The 22815-nt window shown below is 49.4% G+C and overlaps 1 protein-coding gene across 4 annotated transcripts in view; it reads left to right on the forward strand.

Moving 5' to 3' along the window:
• ASB18 (ankyrin repeat and SOCS box containing 18) overlaps positions 1-22815 on the forward strand; it is a 302293-nt gene that overhangs the window by 33833 nt on the left and 245645 nt on the right. For 2 of the 4 annotated variants that reach the window (XM_078681374.1, XM_078681375.1), the window contains exon 1: positions 6577-6849. The exons of the other annotated variants lie outside the window; for them this stretch is intronic. In XM_078681374.1, coding sequence (XP_078537500.1) covers positions 6609-6849 — 241 coding nt within the window. In that variant the 5' untranslated portion in view covers positions 6577-6608. Of the gene's footprint in view, positions 1-6576; positions 6850-22815 lie in introns of those variants that run through there. 4 annotated transcript variants of the gene reach the window in all.

The following is a 22815-nucleotide window of genomic DNA, read 5'->3' on the forward strand; positions in this document are numbered from 1 at the left end:
CGATGTCCCATTGGTGTGGGGGGGGATTTCAATATTGCACTTAATGACACTGTAGATGGATCCCCAGCTTCATCAGAATCGCACAAGCGCGCTTTGGTGAAACTGCAAAACATTATGCGGGGAAAACGCCTACATGGTCTCTGGAGACTGAGACATCCAACGCACTTAGAAGCTACACATACCACAGCAGCCCATGGTAGTTGGTCTAGAATAGATTACCGGTTGGGCTCCTCCGAAGTGTCATTATGGGTGGAATCTATATCCCATCAACCCCGAACCCTATCTGACCATAACCCGGTGGTGCTCAGGCTTAAACTACCGAATTACTTCCCCCCCCCCCCTTTAGTTGGAGGTTCAATGGGAAGGCTTTGCTAGACCCTCTGTATTCGGAAACAATCAGAAAAGCCATCATAGAATACTTCGAAATAAATGCTCCCACTACAGACGACCCCGGGCTACTATGGGAGGCATTCAAGGCTACCATCAGAGGTGTATGTATAAGCACGAATGCGGGGATACTACGGGACCTACGGCAACAATTAGTGCTTCGGGAGGGTACAAAACGAGATTTGGACAAAAGACTATAACCAAACACAAAATCCTGCCCTCTTAGGACGAATCAGATCTGCCATATCAGAATATCAGAAATGTGCGGAGGATGAATTGAAGTATGTATCCAAGCGTCAAATAGCGAGGAGCTATGGCGAAGGGGGTAGGCCGGGCGCAGTACTGGCGGCCAAAATATGTGCCAAGCAGCCACCTCCGGTAGTGCAGGTAGTTTGTGATGCTGGGGGAACCCTGCAGCGTAAACCCACAGGGAATATTGAAGGAATTCATGTACACTTACGGGTCACTATACACAGCAGAGAAAACAGCATCGGCCGAGGAAATTGACCAGTATTGTGATGATATAGCTCTCGCCTGGCTGTCCGACGCACAGAGGGCATATCTCTCCTTGCTCCTTACAACTGAGGAGGTCACCGAGGTTATCCAGGCGCTCCTTAATGGTAAGGATCCCGGACCCGATGGGTACACTGGGGAATTTTACAAGGCCTATGTTGATCTGCTGGCACCTCATATAGTAACTATGCTAGGAGACGCCCATGAAAAAATTTTGTTGCACAAACATTGCGGAAAGCGATGATTTTGGCCCTTCTTAAGAGGGACAAAGACCCGGAAAGTTGCAAGTCGTATAGACCTCTGTCACTAATGAATGTGGACACCAAAATATTATCTAAACTTTTGGCTAATAGGCTCCAACACCTGTTGACTAAGCTGGTATTGCCTGATCAATCCGGTTTCATACCTACACGCTCTACATCTCACAACACCAGAACCCTGTTTGCTCTCGCGCATTACCTGACACCCACAAACAAATCGGCCGCAATATTGTTAGATGCTGTTAAAGCATTTGACACCATAGCATGGACCTACCTACACACAATATTACGCAGAATGGGTTTTCCCCCAATGTTCCTTCAATGGATCAGACTGTTATACACTGCTCCCACTGCCAGAATACGGGTTAATAATTACATCTCGGAGGCAATCCCCATTGCTCGTGGCACCAGGCAGGGATGCCCGTTGTCTCCTCTGCTATTTGCTATCGCTCTGGAACCACTGGCCTGTAAATTGAGACAGGGCCACCACTATTCAGCGTTGTAATTCCCGCAGAGGCCGCTCTACATATCATTGTATGCTGATGATATATTGTTATATGTAAGGGATCCGGCAGACAACTTGAACCCACTGCTGCGAGAGTATGCTAAATTTGGGAGACACTCGGGTCTCAGGATCAACTGGGCTAAGCCAGTGATACTACCATTAACCGATAGCACGCATCGATTTGCGACTGACTTCCCACTGGCATGGCAAACAGACCCAGAGCGCTACCTAGAAGTGTGGTTCACCAGAGACCCTGAAGTGGTTATTCGCACAAACCACGGCAGAGTTATACCGACTCTGGAGGAAAAGATAGACAGGTGGATCCAGCTCCCTCTATCCCTAGCTGACAGGCTAGCCATTGTTAAGATGGTAGTCCTACCGAAGCTACTATCTTTATTTAACAACATCCCCATTAAACCACCATCAGCAGTGTTCCGTAGACTAAATACTATGACACTGAAGCTGATCTGGGCAGGTAAATCAGCTCGTACCGACCTGCAATCACTGACGCTACCGTACTCAAGGGGTGGTTTCAAGGTCCCCGATCTCTTTCTGTATTATTTGTGTGCCCAGGCCCAGTACGTGCACTATTGGTACCACAAAATCCCATGCCTTACCCATGTGGCAATAGAGGAAGGAGATGCGTTGCCAATACCATTAGATGTAATCATAACCCACAAAAGGGCCCCGCTACATAAACAGAACATAAACACTGTTGACACAACGACTGCAGCTTGGCGATTGATGGGTCAAAAGGCAAACAAACGACCCCTATATGCTCCTGGATTACCGCTTCATTTCCACACAGATATTTCAGTAACACAAGAAAAAGTGGGGATGGAGCTTCTTCGACAAGTGGGAATAGATACACTGGGAGATCTATAGCAAGATGGGGTATTTAAGACATTAGAGGATTTCTCCTATGTACACAATCAAACAACGATTTTTAAATTTACATACTTTAGATTGCAAAGGGCGATTAAGTCACTATTCCCGACATACCCTGCGGAACCGCAAACACTGATGACACTACAGCTTCTCCTAACCTCTCCTGCACCCAAACACTTAGTCTCCAGATTGTATATAGAACTGCAAGCCGAATTAGGGGCAACAACGCACAAGACATTACAAAAATGGAATAGTTGTTTGGACGATCCACTAACGGAGGACAAATGGTCCAAAACTGGTACGATAATGGGTTTACTGACGCCCAATGGCAAACTACGGTTCATATACGTCAAATACTTGCACCAAACCTATCACATGCCGGTGAGATTACACAGATTTGGGCTTCGCCCGGATTCAAGGTGCCAAAGATGTGGGACGGAGGGAGCGGATTTTATCCATCTTGCTTGGTATTGTACAGGGGTGGCTGAATTTTGGGTAAAGGTGACACACATGTTGGGGGAAATGGTGGGTACCCAAATAGAATGCACTATTCGACATGTTTATTGGGATTATTGCCCGGAATCCGTGCTTTGAAACGAAAATGTTGTGCAATAGCCTTGCTCATGGCGAAACGCAGGGATGGGGGAGTAAACAGAGCCCAAAGGTAAAACTGTGGATACAGGACCTGGTCGATTGCAAAGACACTCTGATGACATACCAAGATGAATTACCTGTAAGATCGCAACCCAGGAACTACTGGAACTTTTTCATAGATTACCTCAATGTGACCAGTGAACAACTGTAATTTATCTAGACTGTAGTAGGAAAGGTTTCTCTAACAAGTAAATATGCATGCACTGATGGACAAGGAGTGTTGTAATGCAGTGATAATGTAAGGTTCTGTGTCACACAGAGGCGACGCAGTTTGTAGTTTTTAACTTTATGAAATGTCAATAAAAAATTTTTAAAAACTCATTGTAGAAAACTTCCCGCTGATCAATACCTCTCCTTTCAGAACTTATCTCAGGAATTTTGATGCTCAATGATTCAGCAATCAGAGTAAATGCCATTTACTACTCTCCACGTGATAAAACATGTATTGATGAGTGCGTATAGAATATTACAAATCATCTGATCATTTAAATCCAAGATTTTCCTCTGAGACATCCCTCGGCTCAGGGTTGACACTTATGACACAGTGATTAATTTGCTGTCCTTGCTCCTTCATTAAAATGAGCTTCTCTAACATTGCCAAAAACCTGCACTAAAAGGCTCAATAATTGACCTGATCAATGCTATGGACTCCATACTGACCCATGGTGACCCCAGGCTCATTAATTGAAGAAAGGCTCCATAATTGGCCTAGGCATTGTGATGGACTCCATACTGACCACTGGTGGCCCACCCTCATTAATTCATCCAATCATGTTCTGATCTTTTCACTTTAACCTTAGCTTGCTGCGAAACGTTTGGACAACAGAAAAAAGACTATTTTATTTTTGACCACCAAGAATATAGAAATGAATGCACTTGCAAGTAAGGCTGAGGCAGATCTTCCTCCATTTGAAATTAAACAAGCCATCAATATCTGCAAAGTTAATTACAACAAATGCCCGAGGTTCTTGAGGCCTGCCCTACTCCAAAAACGTATGAAGAAAGTGCCAAAGCCTAGTGCTTCTTGGTTCTCGAAAGACCTTTGTAGAGAATACATTTTCAGAGAAGACTGGGAAAAAATGGGGTTAATCTCCCTCCAACTCGACTCGGCTGAGGGCTTCCAAACTATCTGCTGCCTTTAACAGTGTCTCTGATCAACAACATCCTGAAAGAACTAAGGGCCACTGAAGAGGCAGTGCTAAACTGGGTCTCCTCAAACTTGTCTAATCAAATCCAGAAGTTTTTATCTAAGCCACGTCAGTTTGTAACAAGATGTTATTCAAGGCTCCATATTATCACTGACGCTGTTTAATCTTTATTTGGAGCCACTCGGGGCTATCTTTAGGAATTGTATTACACTTTTTCATCAATATGCTAACAACAATACCCAGATCTAGCTTGAGATGCTTCTCCTACTGATATTACTCTGCTAGCCATCATTTGGACATCTGAAGATGGATATTTAATCATCACTTAAAGTTCAACCCATCAAAAACAGTTTCTGTTAATCTCTTAAAATAAAATCAAACCTGCTTTTACAGGTGGGGCTCTATTCATGTATTTTGCTGACTTGTAAATATGCCAGTGTGGATAATGCTGAATCCTCAAGTTTTATCCTTGACAACAAACTTAACCTACCACAAACAGATCGTTGCTATGGCCAGGAGCTGAAGTTAGCATAGGTGTATTGAGCAGTTTATTACTGAACAAGGCAACAAGACCTTTGGTCAGGCACTTTTTCTATCTAGGCTGGGTTATGGGAATTCACTGTGGTTTACCAAAAGTTCAAATCACCTTCCTTACAGGGTCTGGTGGCTTCGTGGACTAATGCGTCCATTGTAGGGGCCTGTGTTCGACCTCATGGTCACAGGTTCAAATCCTCGCAGGTTTTTCATTCATCTGAGGTTGATAAAAATGAGTACTGTTTGGTAACAATAAACAGTTGTTATTCAGCGCAAAGATACCCCTGGGTGAACATGTGCTTTACAAATACACATGTTCTGTTACAGTTGTGCTGCGTGTGGCTGCTTGCTCTGTTTGTGGACACAAGAAATTCAGCCACATCACTCTTCTAATATGTATGCCCTGTCACTTACCCGTCCAAATGGACTCCCCAATACTTTTTATAACTGGATTCCTCTAATATTTCCCTTTTTACAGCCCATTCTTCTCACTGCTCTGTATGTGATCTAGCCCCTTCTCTATCATTTCTGTAGCACCATGATATTATACTACTGTTTGTCTTTCTCTGGATGCTCCAACTTCTCTGATTTTTCACTGACATTTCGTGCCCGATCGCTGATACCAATCAGGACTTCCTTGCTGATTATTTTGGTCTCTATTCTTTACTTATTTTGCTTTTATAGATTCTTTCTCTTCTTTTAAACATGCCTATACGTCACACCATCGTCCATATTGCCTGAGGGCTTTCATTTAAATTAATCAATTGTATGTATATTCTATCTGCACACTGCTGCCTCCTGCCTGGCAGGTCTCGCATGTATCATGTAAAATGGAGCAGCATCATAGGCTAACATTGAACTTGCAACTTCCTCCCTGGATGGTAAAGCCGGAAGGATTGTTTTATCTTTCTGACACTGAGATGCTCCAGTCTAAACTAAAGGCCGCACGACATTGGACTCTATCATTGATTGGAGGCTGTCTGAGACCCATAATTCACGGTGGGCATCATCGGGGCTGTGGAGAAAAAGTTGCAGGCAGACAAACAATTTCCGCAACCCCAACCCCTCCCTCTCTGTAAAGCAAGTCAGATCCTTGCGTTGTGCCCCCTCTAGTAAACACGTGAAACACGTACGTTTTAACCACCTGGTAAAAGCGCGTACGTCGTTTTCCTCCAGCCAATCGTGGCACGTTTTGTCCGTGGGAACTTTAGGCATAATATGAAACACAGAAAATTTAAGGGAACGGATGCGACGTAGTAAGTAGTAACACGTTGATGTTGCCATAATGACAGTGCCCTTTGACCTCCAGTACGTCAAGTTCAAGATCAGGCAAGTCAGTCACAGGTATAAAGGGAATTGAGCTCGCCCGCAAGGCAGAGAGATCACGAGACCCCGAAGCCCAGTGCGGCCTACGTGGCCTGGCCTGCCCCGCCAGCAGTAACCTTGACAGAATAATGTTCACATTTAAGCACGGGCCAAGCATTCCGCTGGCGCTTATGTCAGTCTGCTCACATGGTTGCATACATGCCCTGTTCGCTACCTACTGCAACATGTCACCTGACCCCTGCCCGCAGCGGCCAAGAATAGTACATAAGTACAACAACACAACAGACTCCTAAGTGGCTGAGATTATGGCCTGTAATAAGGGACCACGGCCAGGTCTGACCGCATTCAATAGAGCCGTGCCCTGGATTTAGTCATTCCAGAGGGCAGTCTGTAATGGAAGCTCTGACCTCCAGCGACAATGAGAAGCTGCCCGCTCTGCAGGTGGCGGCGCCGGAGAGTCCGCACAGAGCCGGGACCATGGTGGACAAGTTCCACGCAGCGCTAGACGTTGGGGATCTACGGTTTGTCGAGGTGCTAGCAGAGAATTACAGCGAACACGTCAACGTGACCTTCGAAATCAGCACGAATGAGCTGGAGTGGCGCCCGACCAGACCAGCCACATTTGGACTGGCAGGTAGCACAGAAACGCTGCACACTTGTAAAGTAAAGCGTATATGCGGGGGTCCCAAAGCTAGAACAACAAAGGGTGCTGTGCATGCGGATGGCAGATTTGCCAGGGATATCAGTGCCAGGATAGCAAGGTTGCTGCAGGAAGAGACCAAACTGTGTGTGATTCTCAGCAGTGGGCTATCAAAGATGGTACTGTTTAAGCAGGGCTTTAAGTGGGATGTAAAAAGTGGGTGACCACTAAAAGGGACGTGGCTTAAACATGTAAACTAAGGCCTAGATTTGCTAACAGTACGCGCAACACAGCGCAGGAAGGCAAGTTGAGACGCTGCACTGCATCAAGTATTGCGTGAAGGAGAGAGGGCTGGATTGCCCTATATTTACAAAGATATGGCGCTGTTCAGCTTTCGCATTGCACTGAGGCACTTGTGGCTGCCTAGCACCAATGAAGGCACTCTTGCACCATGGTGCCAGTTTTTTGCGCAGGATTATAGGATAATGCAAGAAAGAGCTGTCTTGGTTACTGTACAGGTGAAAAGTAAGGCCAAGTAAATATCAATTTGTGTGGCATTATGAATGTCAAAAAAGCACTTGCAATGCTTTGTGTGACGTGTTGCAAGGATATCCAAGTGCATAATAAATCTGGCCCCTCATTACAGTGATTTCCATGGTGTTCCACCTGACCAGTATTTTGGTGCCTCTGAACTTTGTTATTGCATCCTTATATATAACTCAACAACTGACATACACCTAAAACTAGATAGGACTTTTGGCTTTGTCACTGGTTGTTAGCAGTTTAAAATAAATGCATTATAACAATGATTTTGTTGTAAATAATATTGAAAATGTTTTACGTCTGAAATTATGAGATTTTGAACGAAACCAAAATGAGGCCTGTGAAAGGGGTAGTGGCCTTCAGAATGTCTCAATCATTCCTGTTATCAGGGGCAGCTCCTCCGTTATGGGGGAGAAGCATTGCCCCTCTGCTGTAATCAACAGGCGCATGTCAAATAAAATGATAAAGCAATTAATAAAACTGCTTTATTATAATTTTATTTTACTCCAGAGCCGCAGTCAAGTCTTGAGGGCGGGCCATCAGCAGCAGGAGGAGTGGTGGGCTCAGGGCACTCCAAGTGCGCATGTCGATTTGGCCGACCATCTTAGGCCTGCCACACCGACATGCTCACTTGGATATCTCCAGGCTGTTGCTTGTAGATATCAGCAGGGCTGAGGAACACAGGCTCCCAGTCCCTGCTGGAGCATTGAACTGGCCCAATCCCTAAACTTCTCTCATGCTGGGTAATACCAGCATGAGAGTAGCGCCTGGATTGACGCAACAGAGTCTGGGAGTCTGTGTGAGCATCACCGGATCTGAAGAGGTGGAGAGGTGGCAGACATCAGGCCGCAGGTAAGTTTTTTTTAATGTTTGTTTTGTCCCCCATGCTGCCCCCCGAAAACCTCCACTAGGGGACGCCACTGCCTATTATGTTCACTTTGTGATGGGCATGTGCACCCTTCTACTCTCCATATCTTGTCCATCTACATATTTTACACCTCATCTCTTTTCTCTAAAGTGACCTCTTTTCACTCTCTTTTGAATGCACTTCCTCGCATCTCCTTCGATTCTCCAACACCCAAACATACAACACCCTCCCACCTTTAAGCACTGCATTTTCTTTTACTATCACCATGTCAATATTTTGACAATTGTGTGTACCTCTTTCACGCATAGAACCAAAATTGCATCTGAAATACGTGGGCATTGCTCGGTGCGCTCTAAATAGATGCCAAGGACTGGATGTGCATATATTCTGAACACCTCTGTGACCCATTGACAGGCACTGTGAGAAACTCGCACTGCCTTCAGACACAACTCCAGAGCTCTCAATTATGGCCCGTCATAAACACTTGCGGCCCACTCGGTTTAAAGTACTCACTCTAGAAGAGTAATATGCTACACCAAAAAATACAGAAACACAAGATCCTGGAAATAGCAAATACTCAAGAAATGCAAAAGAGTAGGTAAACCTGAATTATAAACAGGAACTAACTTGCTGACATGGGCTACCTTGACATTTTTACATTAATTGTTCAGAAATGGATCAATGTTTTTACCTGTTAAGTTAAAGACATGTATATAGGGCATGAAAGGGACCCATTTCAATATCTGGTATTACTTACTACTAGATCTGAGACCCTGAGGGACTGGGCCCACTTAAAGCCCTGAGTTTAAGACTGAGGTTTATTGGTCATTGTCCTCTTTGAAGCTGTTACCACTTTGTTGACACGTTGTACCCGCCTTACTCTCAGCTGCCTAATCTATCCACCAAATGTATTTTCCTTTTTCATTCCATAACATGCAGCCCAACTGCATGTCAGATCTGGCCCTCCAAAAGCCAAGTTTTCCCCAAAATGTACTTGACAACGGTGGGTGCCATTTTATTGTAACACCCTCAAGGGCGCAGGTTCCATAGGACCCATAGCTGTGCACAATGTACGCCCTTTAGTAAGGGTGGCCTCGATTTACAGGTTCGAATACAAACGTTGGCCATCACTGCTTCTGAGTTTGAGCAAAATCATGTTGGGTGGATGCAAGGGTAACAAATGCATAGCATCCAAGCCAGTTTATGTCTCTTCCATTTCGTATTGCATGCAGGGCATATCTCAGATCTATCGACTTCAAAGACTTTTCACCATGTGAGGAGGGGTGCGGTATTGGATGGCTCGGTCACTGGTTGGGGCAGGGCTTTGTGTCGAGCACTGCCTAGGGTGCCTCTAAAACCACACAAAAAACAAGCATTGGTAAAGCCAGTAGGTCTCTCATTTGGGTCCTATTGACTTTGACTATTGTTTTAACATTGCTGTACAGCATCTCTGAAAAAAGCGCTATGATGCGGCCCGCATCGGCCACGTCATAGCGCTTTTTAGGTCTCGCCTAAGCAGCGCGAATGCGCTGCTCTAGGAGATGACCGTTCGGAATTGGTAAGCACTCGTGCTTGTGCTGGCATCTGCCTTGCGGGAGCGAGCAGCGGCGCGCGTGCTAATTGATAACAGATAGCCTGTGCGTCGCTGCTCGCTTTCGTGCCAGCACAAGCACAACCGCTGCATTCTTTAAAATCTTTACAGTGCGCACGCGCGCACCACTCGCAGGCTTTATTTTCACCCCTTCAATGGCTGACCAGGGACCTTCATCACTCGCCTTGTCTGTATGTTTCACTTCATCTCTGTCTGTCCTTGTGACCTCCTCGTGCTAAGTGTCCTTATCTCCTCCGACACTCACGTAGCGCCTACTTTGCAACTTTACATACATCTACGAAGCCAAACCTTTGAGATGGTTAATGCAAATTTTTTGTATTTGCTGCAATTGCTTCCAATGTCTATATTATTTTATAGGCTTTGTATTGACAGCCGATGAATACAACGCCAAAGGCCAGACATTATTTGTGTCTTGTGCAAGTCTACTCTGTTTCCTGGCTTGTTTGAAAGGTCTGCATTCTCCAGGTCTACTGCACAAAGTGTCACCAGCTGCCTCTTCCGATTTCAGCTGTGCAGGAAAGGCAACTCTGGGAGCCATCCACTGATGCTGTGCTTGGCTGTGAGGAATGTTGCTCCAGCTGCCCATAAAATGTGTTGGAGCAGAGTTTTGGCTGTGACATCCTGCTCAAACTTGGAGCCCACCGCAAATAACCTTCGAGCACAGTCTGAACAAAATAAGGTTATTTACTTGCTCTTTTCTCCAGTTTGTGTGACCCCCACCGTCTAAAATTACCTGACCTAGAACAAGTGAATAGCGTGCGGAGTAGAGTCGAGTTTACCATTAGGACCAGTTTAAGGGGAGTCTGGCTGTTTTCCGACCAACCCTAATCTTTGCTATTGTATCATAAAAAAATAGAAGGCACAACATTAAACAAACATGCCTTTTTAAGCGGATGCAATTAATTTGCCCTCTGCTCTGTTTACTCATCCACGTAATTTAACCATTAGGCTTGAACTTAAAAAAATAATTTTTGGGGTGTTTAACTAAGAGGTTGATCAACTCGTTGCTACGCTGATTTTTTATTTTTTTTTTAACGTTTTTTATTGCAGAACCAAATGCGCAGTACAGTTATCACTATGGGAACTTATCAGTGCAGATTTCTCATCCTCTTATCCCCGCACCCTTTCGGTATACACAGCCATTCAGCCCACATCCCGGAGGCCGGGCGGCGTCATTTGTTTTCGTGGTGCATTTTACCTTTGCTATCATCTATGGTCCCCGTATGGGGCGATCCGCTGTCTGCTTTTCCAGTTTTTCACCCCAGCCCCCTCTATCATCAAGCAATATTCATCCAGTTACATCTATTATGGTCTCTCTCAAACCTTCCCTCCCCCCCCCCCAGTGTCATCACCTACGCCTAGCTCTGAGAAACACGATCACGTGGTGGTGGACAGAAGCATCTTATCGTTTATTGGGTGTGTGTGTCTGGTGGGGGTCCCGGCACCGCAGCAATCCCAGCTGGGTCCTCAGGTACCTCTGGCTCCTCCTCCCCTTCCTCATCCACTGAACTATCTCGCAGTGCCTGCACCAACATTTCCCATGCCATCGCTGCTTCCTGGGCTCGCTCATCCGATCTACGGCGAGCCAGTTGGTACCTGACCGTACTCTCGGCAGCCGCCCATTTTAGAAATTCCTCCAGCCATCTCCGGTGTGTCGGCCCCGTCTTCGACTTCCATCCCTTGGTTAACTCCCTCTTAGCTAATATCAGGCCCATGTCAATGAACTTGCTCGATATGTTATTTTTGGGTGTGTGTGGGAACCAGTGTAGTATACTAACCGCCCTATCGTATTGCAAGTCCCTCTCCGCTACTTCATTTAGCGTGTTGCCTATCTCCCTCCAATAACCCTGTAGGTGAGGGCAGTCCCTCAGCATATGCACCAAGTCCGCTCCTATCTTATTGCATCTGGGGCACGCCGCGTCCTCCACTCCGAAGTATTTCGCGATTTTGCTCGGAGTGAGGTAGGCCCTATGAATAATGTAGAAGTCTATTAGTTGAAAGCGCGCATTTCTAGTGCTCTTCCTAGCCCTCCGCACCAATCGGGACCACGCGGTGTCCGGGATTTCCATCTGTAGGTCCGTTTCCCATTTGGTCTTCAACGCCTCAAGCGGCCGCAGGGTCTCAGTCAGCATTCTTGAGTAGAGGCACGTTACTGCCTTAAAGGTGCCCGCCGACATCATTGTGTACTGACAAGCCAGTGTAGTAGGTGGTTCGATCAGTCCTTCCCCCCAATGAACCTGAATGGCTCTCACCACTGCCGCGTGCAGTAGGTAATCCCCCCTCGGGAGATCGTAGCGTTCCTGCAAAGTCAGATATGGGGCCATCACACCATCGTCGTATAGATCCCCCACCATCTGCAACCCTGCTTCCTCCCAGAACTGTAGTCTCGGCCAATCTCCGCCGTGTGGGAGTGCTGTCACCATTCCCAGTGGTATTTCGGGTGCATACGGGTGCCCGACTCCCGCTCGTTTGTGCGAGCGGTTCCAACATAATCGGAACGTCCGTTCCTCTTGGGACAGGTCTCTGAGCACTAGCCTTTGCTGCAGGGCAATGTAAGCCAGCACATGGCGGGGGGTGCCGTTGTCCCTTTCCTGGACCGGCCCGCGGTAAGCTCTTGCGATTTCTTGCGTAAAGGTTTGCATTTCGGCGGCCAAATAGTAAAGCTCGAAATCTGGGACCGCTAGACCTCCCTCGTCTTTCGGGTGGGTCAGCGTTGCCAACGCAATTCTGCGTCTGCCCTTCCCCCCTAAGAATGATATAATCGCCGATCTCAACTGCCGAAAAACCGCTCCCGGCACCCACATGGGATGGGTCCTGAAGTAGTATAGCAATCGCGGCAAGGCTACCATTTTCAAAAGAGATATCCGACCTGCCACTGACAGAGGCAGGGTAGCCCAAAAGGACATACTGTTCTGCAGAGCGCGGATACAGCGTCCCACGTTACCGTCCAGCATGTCCGCAGTCTCGTGGTATATGTGTACTCCCAGGTAGGTCAGGCAATCAGGTCCCCATCTAAGTAGTGGGCGGGTTGGGGGCCGCTCCTCCCCTCTCCGCAGAGGGAAGAGACAGGTTTTAGACCAGTTTACCCTCAGACCTGACAAGGCGCCGAAGCGCGCCAGCAGTCTCTCTGCGCCCTCCACCGCTCCCTCGGCATCCTCCAAATAGAGGAGAATGTCGTCTGCATATAGTGAGATGAAGTGCTGGGCCCCTCTGAATTCCAATCCTTTATAATAGTCGCCCCGCCTGGCCACTGCTGCGAGGGGTTCCACCGCTAGCGCAAATAAGAGGGGAGAAAGTGCGCATCCCTGTCTGGTACCCCGATTCACCTCGTACTGATGTGAGATCAGAGTGCCAACCCTCACCCTCACTCTCGCTGTCGAGTATAACACTTTCGTCCAATTTATGTATCCTTCCCCTAGGCCGAAACTCCGCATCACTCTATATAGATACTCCCATTCCAGACTATCAAAGGCCTTCTCTATGTCAACAGCCAACACGAGGGGAGCCCCTGCCCCTGGAGGTGGGTCGTCCACCAGTCTGAGCAGTCTCCGGATGTTGTGCGTCGTGTTACGGGTGGGTATAAATCCGGATTGGTCCTTGTGGACCAGTTCTTGCATGTGGATTAATAACCTGGAGGCCAGCACTGTGCTCAGGATCTTGTAATCTGTCGTTAACATGGATAATGGTCGATAGGAAGCCGGGTCCGTGCTCTCCCTACGTGGTTTCAACAGAGGGATCAGTATGGCGTCACACATAGATTGGGGGAGTCGGCCCTTCTCCTTGGCTTCATTGTACATTATCTGGAGCTTAGGGGCCAATTGGTCCAGATATCGCCCGTAGAACTCAATTGGCAGACCGTCTATACCTGGAGTTTTGTTACGCGCCATCCGCTTCACCGCTCCCCTTATTTCTTCCAGGTCTATTCGGCCCCCTAGGGCGTCTGCCTGGCCTTGTTCGAGCCGCGGTAACTGCAACTCAATCAGAAACGCGTCTATCGCCTCTCCTTGATCCCCTAATGCACTCTTATATAATTCCTCATAATACGACCGAAAGCTGTCTAAGATATCCGGTTGCGTGCTGCAGATGCGGCCCCCTTTCCCCTTTAAGGCCAAGACCGGGTGACTGTTCCTAGTGGGGTTCGCCAACCAAGCTAGGAGTGTTCCAGGTTTATCCCCCTCCGCGTGCGACTTCGTTAAGTACGTCCTATAGTCAAAACTGCGAAGGGGCTCCACCTCCACTGCCACTGCCTCCCACGCCCCGCTAACCCTCTCCTGAAGCTCGGGCCGGTTAGGGCGCGCTAGTTCGGCCTCCCTCAGCGTGCGCTCAGCTTTTTCTAAGTCATCCAGCAGAGTCCTGCGTACTCCCGCATACTTCCCTATGCAGTGCCCTCTTACTACAGTTTTGAAGGCATCACATTCCACTGCTCTGGTAGTAGCGGAGCCCTCATTCTCTGCAAAGTATTGTGTGATCCTCCTTTCTAACTCCTCTCGGAAAGGTGGATCATCTAGCGTGTCCGGCGGTAGCCGCCACGTCGGAATCCGTGATATCTCATTCATCCAGTCCAATGTCAGGAGTAACGGATTATGGTCGGATATTGTGCGCGCCAGATACTCAGTCCTGGCCACTGCAGGAAGCACTGACTGGGATCCCAGGAAGGTGTCAATGCGGACATGGAGGTCGTGCAGGCTGGAGTAAAACGAGTAGTCTCGCTCCGCTGGGTGTTGTGTACGCCAAATGTCTGCCAAGTCCCATTGTCCGTGACATTCTGTTCTGCATCTCGCTAGCCTATGTATTGGGGATGTATGCAGTGGTGGATGTGATCTATCTAGTACCGTGTCCGCTATGGAATTGAAATCTCACCCCATCAAAACAGGACCTGTGAGATAACTAGCTAGTTCCCCGGAGAGCTTTGCAAAGTAGTTTGCTTGGTCTACATTAGGTGCGTATATACTACAGAGTACGATGTGTCTACCTCTGAGATTGCCCTCAACTGCCACAAACCTCCCTTCTGGGTCCACTACGTGTCTGGTTACCTGAAAAGGAGTGCCCGCTCTTATCCAGATCAGCACCCCTCTAGCAAAGGCAGAATACGTAGTGTTAAATAGGTGCCCTCTCCACCTACGCTGTAGCGCAATTCCCTCTTTCTTTGTCAGGTGGGTTTCCTGCAGAAACGCTATGTGTACCCCTCTTCGAACCAGATAAGCATGAATCTTGTGCCTTCTTGCCATAGTGTGTAGCCCCCTCACATTCCAAAACACACATTTTATCGATCCCGCACTAGCCATTGTCCCACAGTGTTCGGTTCAGTTCAATGATGCACCGCCTCCTGGCATCAGGCGTGACACTGTTCCCGCCCCCCCTCAATACTTCCCCTCCCCCCCCACCCTTTACTGCGCCTTGAGTCACCCCAACTTCTCTAGGCCCCCCCCCCAGAACAGGACCTAACCCCACAAGAGCTGCTCCCATCCAAACTGTGTACGAGCAAACGTGCTCTCGAGTCTTTCTATTCCGCAGTCTGCACTACGGAGGCCGTATGTGCCCTAAGGAGCGTGAACTAGGCTCAGACCCTGCAACCACAGTCCCCATTCCCCCCGCCCCGCAATATGCAGTGTAACTCACGATGATCCAGTCTTACAGCCGCCTGCTCCAGGTGTCCCAGGCGGTAGCCCCAATAGCCGCCACTCCAGTGAGAGCGCCATATTCCGCACTCAGCTCCCAATTATTTCCTCCGACGTCTGTGGCGTGACCACTGGTGCCTTCGCGCTGCCAACCTCTGATAAGTCCGTCTCTGAGCCCGTTCCCTGTTCTTCTGAGCCCGAGACTCTCCCCGATTGGGCGAGCGCCGAGCCCGAGACGTCCATTACTGCTTGCAGCGCCGCTCTCCTCTCGTCCTCCGTCTGGGATTCCGTGGGCCTCCTGGACCCCCGTCTGCGCCCTCGTAGCCTCTGCGATTTCCTCACCGGTTGCCTCTGCCGTTCCGTCTCCGCCTTGAACCGAGCTCCGTCCGTGCCCGCTTTATAGGTGTCCCACCAGGCCCATGCCTCCGCCGCTGTGCGGAAGAACAACGATTTCTCGTCCACTACTATTCGGAGTCTGGCCGGGAAAAGGAGTGAATACTGTAAGCCTTCAGTTCGCAGTTCTTTCTTGATGGAAAGGAAAGAGGCCCGCAACTTTTGAGTCTCGAATGTGTAATCCGGGAATAGCGTGACTTTACTATTGTCCACTTGGAAGGGGCCCGCTTCCCTAGCACTCTGCAGGAGCCAGTCCCTGTCCTTATAATGTAGCAGTTTGATGACCACTGGGCGAGGTGGTAGGCCTGGTTTCGGGGGCTTGGTCGGCACTCGGTGCACCCGCTCCAGTGTGAAAAAGGGCGAGAGGCCCTCCGGGGCCACCACAGTCCTCAGCCAGTCGCTCAGGTAACCCACCATGTCTGTGCCCTCTTTTTTCTCTGGAAGGCCCACTAGGCGCACGTTGTTCCTCCGACTGCGGTTTTCGGCATCCTCCGCCCGTCTCTCCAGGGTTTGTATGCGGTCCAGTGCCTCCGTGAGTCGTCCCTCTATGGACTTGTGTGCTGGCACCATATCCTTCAAAGTGGCTTCTGCGGATTTGACCCTGTCCGCCAGCTTCCCGTGGTCTGCCCTCAGGAGCCTCAGCCCCGTCGACACCTGCACAATATCCTGGTGTAGAGCGTCTTTCGTGGCTGCGATAGCCTCCAGGATGCGGTCTTGCATCTGTTGTAGAGCCGTTGACGCCTGCGGAGCATCTTCGGGCGTCTCCGAGGCGGGGCTTCCATCTCCCTTCGCACCCTTAGGCTTCCCCATCTTGCACCGTGGCGGTGGGGCCGGAGCCCCAGCGAGGCTCGACGGCTTCAGGCGCTCCCCACAGTGGGCAGTCAGGAGGGCAGCGGCCAGGCAGGTTCCCGTCCGAGTCTTATCTTGGGTCACTCCCCTGCACCCTTAGGGCCCGGTCGGGCTGATGTGGTGCCGGCACTAAGCGCGGGCTCTCATCAGTCGTGCAGGCGTTCCCCGCTTCCACGCCAGTGGCTCAGCTCAATTTTCACGTGTTGGCGCGGTGCAGGCAGGCGCCCAGTGTTCGAGGCCGGTGGCGGGGCACGAGGGTGGAGGCGCACCGATCACTGAGTGGTCTCACCGCTCTCAGGGACCCACCGCCGCCGAGATGCACTCCCGGTACCACAGGAGGACAGCAAGCGCTAATGCTGGGGGGGCCCGAGAGTCGTGCTGGTCGGGGGGTCCGCGGAACAGTTCCAGCCCACCATGCGCAGCTGGTATAAGTGTCCTGGCGGTGAGCGTAGTCCGCCGCGTTCAGCAGCCCCTTCGAGCACCAAGCCCACCCCAAGTCGCCGCCGCACTGCAGCACCCGGTGTCCTCCAAAGTGCGTGGGAGGGAAGCAGGTTCGCTGTCTCGGGGTCTTCAACTGCTGCCGATGGTCGAGGCCAGTGGAGAGTCGGGACGCAAGGCGAGGCCCCGGGTGCAGGTCGGGGCCCCGACGGCAACTCTCCGGTCACAGCAGGATGTATATCAGGGCCCGTCGGATCTCCGCCAGTCGGCAGGGCCCGGGTCCGCTGTAGGCCCTAAGCCGGGGAGTCGCGTAGACAGGCGTTCCGGCGACAGGGCTCCCAGCCGGGTCAGAGCGTCATCCGCCAGCTGGTCACCGCTCAGCCCCTTCTTCAATGTTGCCTGTAGGGAGAGCACCCTCTGCAATAAGGTCCCGCCGGATGTGCAGGGGGGCAGCCACCCCTCGGAACCCGGTTCCACCTGGGCCCAGAAGCCGGGGAGTCCCGTAGGTGTTTCCGTTCTGGCGAGCGGCCACGTGGAGACTTACCCGGAGCAGGGAGCCGGTCCCGTGGTTCCTGGGTCGGGATGTACGCCCTCCAGGCCAAGCCTCGCCGGGCAGGAGGTAGGCTCCACTGCAGTACCGCCACTGTGCTCTCAGGCTGCCGGCACCGTCGGTCGCATCGTCAGGGCAGCGATGCAGTCGCCATCTTGCCCGCCTTCGGGTGCTCTCCTCGTCGCTGAGTTTCAGCGGTACCTCAGCGGCCACCAGGGCACCGCCGGCCCCAAAGCAGGCACTGGGATCTGCGGCCGGAGCTCCCCCCGAATTTCGGGGGATATTCACATTGGTGAGGTGGATACTATTCAGGATTAGCGGGCGGAGGTCCGGAGCCGCTTTAGGCAGCGACCATCTCCGTCGTCTGCTAGCCACGCCCCCAACTTGTTGCTACGCTGATGATAAACCTCTCAGTGATGAAAGACGGAGGCATCTCGTCTGAATTCTAACCCAGATCCTGCTGTTTATAAGATGATGACTGTGGCAGACACTCCACCCACTTAGCTTTCATTCTTACATGTGCAAGTCTTTTGTTACCTTTCTTTTGTTACCAGATTAAGAATGTCCAACCAATAGATATACAGGTTGACATATCAAAACAATTAAATGTTTTTTATCTTCGGGTCATGAGCAGAAAAAGGGCGAAATTGCATTTTTATGCAAGTAATCCCACTGGTTAATGTGCCTCATTGCCTCCAATTCTTTCCTAAACAGAGGGAAATATTATGGCACAGGAAAGCTACACACTACGCTACACTATACTACACCATAGCTTAAACACACTGGCAAAGGCAATAGCTCTTGCTAAACACTTATAAGGTCCCAAAAGCGAGACCTATTGGCTATGACCATGCCTGTTTGTGTTAGGAGGGGCAGGTCAGTAAACTCAACGTGGGGGGCCAAGAGACTCGGCTTCGACTCAACATCCTGTGATTCTGGGCTTTGAGTGAACAGCAGATAGGCTGCTGGACAACACGGCTAAAAGACATTTACATTGACAAGGTCAATAGCTCGGGCATTGCTGAGCCTTATTGACTTTGCCAGTGCTTGTTTTTGCAATGTTATCAGGGTTTGGGCCGAGGTTTAATCTCATTAGTATCAGTTTACCACCTAAATGCACCAATCAACAAAGTAATGGTGACTTCTCACTGAGCAGTTAATGGTCTGCCACTGTACACTTCGCATGGCAGCGTTTTTAGTAACTTTTGATCTGTTTGTGGTAGAAACAAAATATTTTTTTGAAACCTGCAAAATATTGAAAAGATAATTCATCATGTGGCAAATCAGTAACTATACGAAATATGCCACTGCAGCACAATTGCCTAATTCCAGTGGCCCTGTCTGAATGTCACATGGTTTGTATCCTCCTGCTACTAGCACTTAACTACACACTCCATAGCTATTCAACACACAGCAGACCAACTTCCCCAAGGGTTGGTAGCAAAATCTATTAGCCTTATCACATCCCGTGCTCTATATTGGTATTTAAGACCAGAGGACTACCTTAAAATATACTCAAAATAGAAAGAGCATGGAAATTCTCCATCTCCAGGTGGGTGAACACTATAAGAACTCCTTGGGGGGTTGGAGGGATCGAAAAGAGAAGCTTTGTTAAAGGTCTTCTGGTTTCGCTACAAGTCAAATCAGAGCACCGTGCTATTCAGGAAAGGTGCATTGATGAAGCTTGGTAGCGTTGATGTGCAGGTACTCTACTGCATGATGCTAATCAGATTGACAATAGCTCTGCAAATTACTCAAAACTGCCTTTCAGTGCAGGGTGTCTGTTAGAAATGGGATTTCTGGTTGGCTAGGGCATGCGCCTAAGCCAGGCAGAAACCACCACTCTAGTCAGGGCAAGGGAGTTACATACCGAAGATAACCCCTGCTCACCCCCTTGGTAGCTTGGCAGAGCAGTCAGGCTTAGCCCAGAGGCAATGTGTAAAGCTTTTGCGCAACACAGACTCACAGGAGCGACTCACTAGGCGCACTACAAAAGATACTCCACACTAGGTTATAAAAAAAAATAGCCTTTTTATTATCAAAATCACATTAGATTCTAATCACACAATATACACTGTGCCAATTGGCACTAGGTAGTACTTTACAGGAAATTATATACAGGACAGGGCCAATCGGCCCACTGTCAGAACCATCAGAACTGGTACGTAATAAAACAACCAGTAACTGCTGGTTAAGACACCTAGCATAAACACATTATGCATCAATCACATTAGGTATAAACCACATTAGGCAAAAACCACATTAGGCATAAAAATCATAGCATTGCATAGAATAGCCTATTATGCATACAACATAATCACATCGGGCCCTTCTTTGGCCTAAACCTCATTAGCAGTAGTGTCCCCTAACATTATCACTGCAGACAGTCCACGTATCATGAGCACCTCAAGCTCACCTTAGCCTCACGCAGACATATATCGGGAGTTCCTCACATGGGGGTCTGGTACCACAGTATATGTGCTCCCCCAACGCAGCAGTCACAGCGCTCCAGCGCCTAATATATGGCTTCATAGAAATGGCAGGGACGGGAACTTTGTCGAGGGTTGCTATCCCGTCCTGCTCTTGTGTGCACCCAAAAGAAAAAAAGGTGCCAGAAAGGGCGAGGGGCGGACCACCTCCCTCGGTGGGGCGACCTCACCGGGTCCCCTGCATCTAGCCTAGTATGTTTCCTTGGTCAAGGCAGCTGCCCTCGACCACTCGGGGCAACTGCTACTGCGGGGGAATGGAATCACTCTACCCCACCTCTTGCAATAGTCGGACTCACCCTCACTACGGCGAATACGGGTTCAACAGGCTGTTGTATGGCTTCTCGATGGCCACAACAAAGGTACTGCAGCCTCACCTTGTCTCCCTCACTGGCGATGGCCCCTGATGCAGAAAAACGGATGCAGCTGCCCGCGACCATGCGGCGCAGCTGTAGCGATGTGGAAAATGTGGCCAAGGCTCCTCGGTCTCCTTCTGGTTAGGAGACCCGCTCTTGGCAGTCCAAGGAGCATGGGAGGCTCTGGTGCGATCTCCTCGATGGGCCCCACACCTAGTCATGCTATGGGAACCTGCGGGGCGCTCCCCTTCCTCCTGGGAGCCCCTCCCCAGGTCAGGTGTCCTCTGCCTGACTTCCTTCACGCTGGGAATCACTGAGCGAGATCTCCATCGATTTCACAGTTCTCCAGCCAAGGCACGGCAGCACCCACTACCCACACTGCTGGAGCCCACTCCTCGGGTTCATGGAGCTGAATCCATCATTGCTCCCCCGGCTGGGGTAATCTAAAGTGCCCTCCCCACGTCTTCCCCGATCGAGGAGGCAAAACAAATGGCACAGTGCTCACCACGCGCTGGATGAGGGGGGCAATAACCTAGGCACTCAGCCTGTCTCTCAACAGTATCAGCAAGGGGCAGCAACAGTTCCCCCACGCTGCTGCCGGAATCCTTGCATAGGGTCAAGAGCCTACCGCTCACCACACGCTGTCTTTATGGAGCCAAGTGCCCAGCTGGATGAAACCCAGCCCTCCTGCCAATTTTCTCTGTGTAGCAGAGAGGAACAGTAAGGGACAGTCCAGATCCTCTCCTGGAGTCTTTCAGGTTCCTGAGACACCCACCAGGAGGCCAGCATGCAAGGCCTCCCTGCAGAGCAGCAATGGGGTCCCACGGCGGTTCCTCCTGGCAGAGTGTTCTCCCCCCAAGTCAGTTCCACGCAGGTACACCTTACATGGGGTCACAGCCCCATTATTTATACCCCATGTCTTTGTTCCCCCCCCCCCCGGCACAGGCCTAGGCCTGCTCCAAACCAGTTCTGGGCGGCACTCCATAGGCAAAGTAGGTCCTGGCCCCAGACACACTGCAGAGGGCAGAGCCAGCATTGTACAAGGCAGGCACAGACCTATTCAGGGTCAGGGACTACTCCTCCCACTACTCCAAATGCACATCTGCCCATTCTGCCTAGCGCTGACTCACCCAGCTCCTCTGGAGCCCACACCTCACCAACCCTTGTCACTCCAGAGCCTGACATACAGTACATATCAGGCAGGCAAAGACACATAGCACACAGAAAGGCCACCTTCTAAAAGTGGCATTGCTAAAATAGTGATAATAAATCTGCGACCACCATTACGCAGCATTTTTATTACTATTTCAAACATACCAAACTTGACCATGCTGCTCTTTTCATATCAGGAATTACCACTGAATCACTTATCAGGGAATCCCCAATGCATTCTTATGAGAGGGCAGCCTCACAGCAGTGAGAAACCAAAATGGCGGTTTGTCACTACCAGGACATGTCACACAGTTAAGGCACATGTCCTACTTTTTACCTACAATGCACCCTGCCCATAGGGCTAGCTAGGGCCTACTTTAGGGGGTGATTGACATGCAGTAAACAAGCATTGGCTTAGCCAATAGGTCTCGCCTTTGGGACCGTATGTGTTTAGCCAGAACTTTTTGCTCTGTTGTGTAGCATTGTGGCTGCTGTGTATTATGTTTAAAAGTTATAATCAAAAGTGTTAAGCATTTTTGTTACCTTTATACAAACGAAGACGACATTATATACAACTGAAATGCCAGATTAAAAAAAGATTTTAACATAAAAAATGTCTTCTAGTTTATTTGTACTTGTATTGCTTGCAACTTTTTTTTGCCTCTTCTTATGCTTGTTTGTTATAATTATTTTTGTTATGGGGGAGCAGAACATAAATAACTGGGGAGTGGAGTTTGGAAACCAGTAATTTAATTAGAATACGAGCAGCAGACGAACACTAGCGGAGAATTAATAGATACTATATTTGAAGGGCAGACTGACGTGCTGCTTAGGTGGTGCACTGATGCAAAATGGTGTTGGTGAATGATGCTTGGTGCTGAGGTGGTGATACTATATGGTGTGGATTGGAGTTACGTTGTGGATTTGAAATATGTTTGGTGTGTAATTATGCGTTGTGTATTCGAAATGTGTGGAGTTGAATTGTAGGGCCTTGAACTGTGGCGTTGAGTGATAGAATGCTTAGTGAAATTGTTTTATGGTGTGGAGTGCAATATGTTGATTGGTGGAATGTGGTATAGAGTGTATTTATGTGGA

This window comes from Lissotriton helveticus, chromosome 3_1 (assembly GCF_964261635.1).
Source record: "Lissotriton helveticus chromosome 3_1, aLisHel1.1, whole genome shotgun sequence".
NCBI lineage: Eukaryota > Metazoa > Chordata > Amphibia > Caudata > Salamandridae > Lissotriton > Lissotriton helveticus.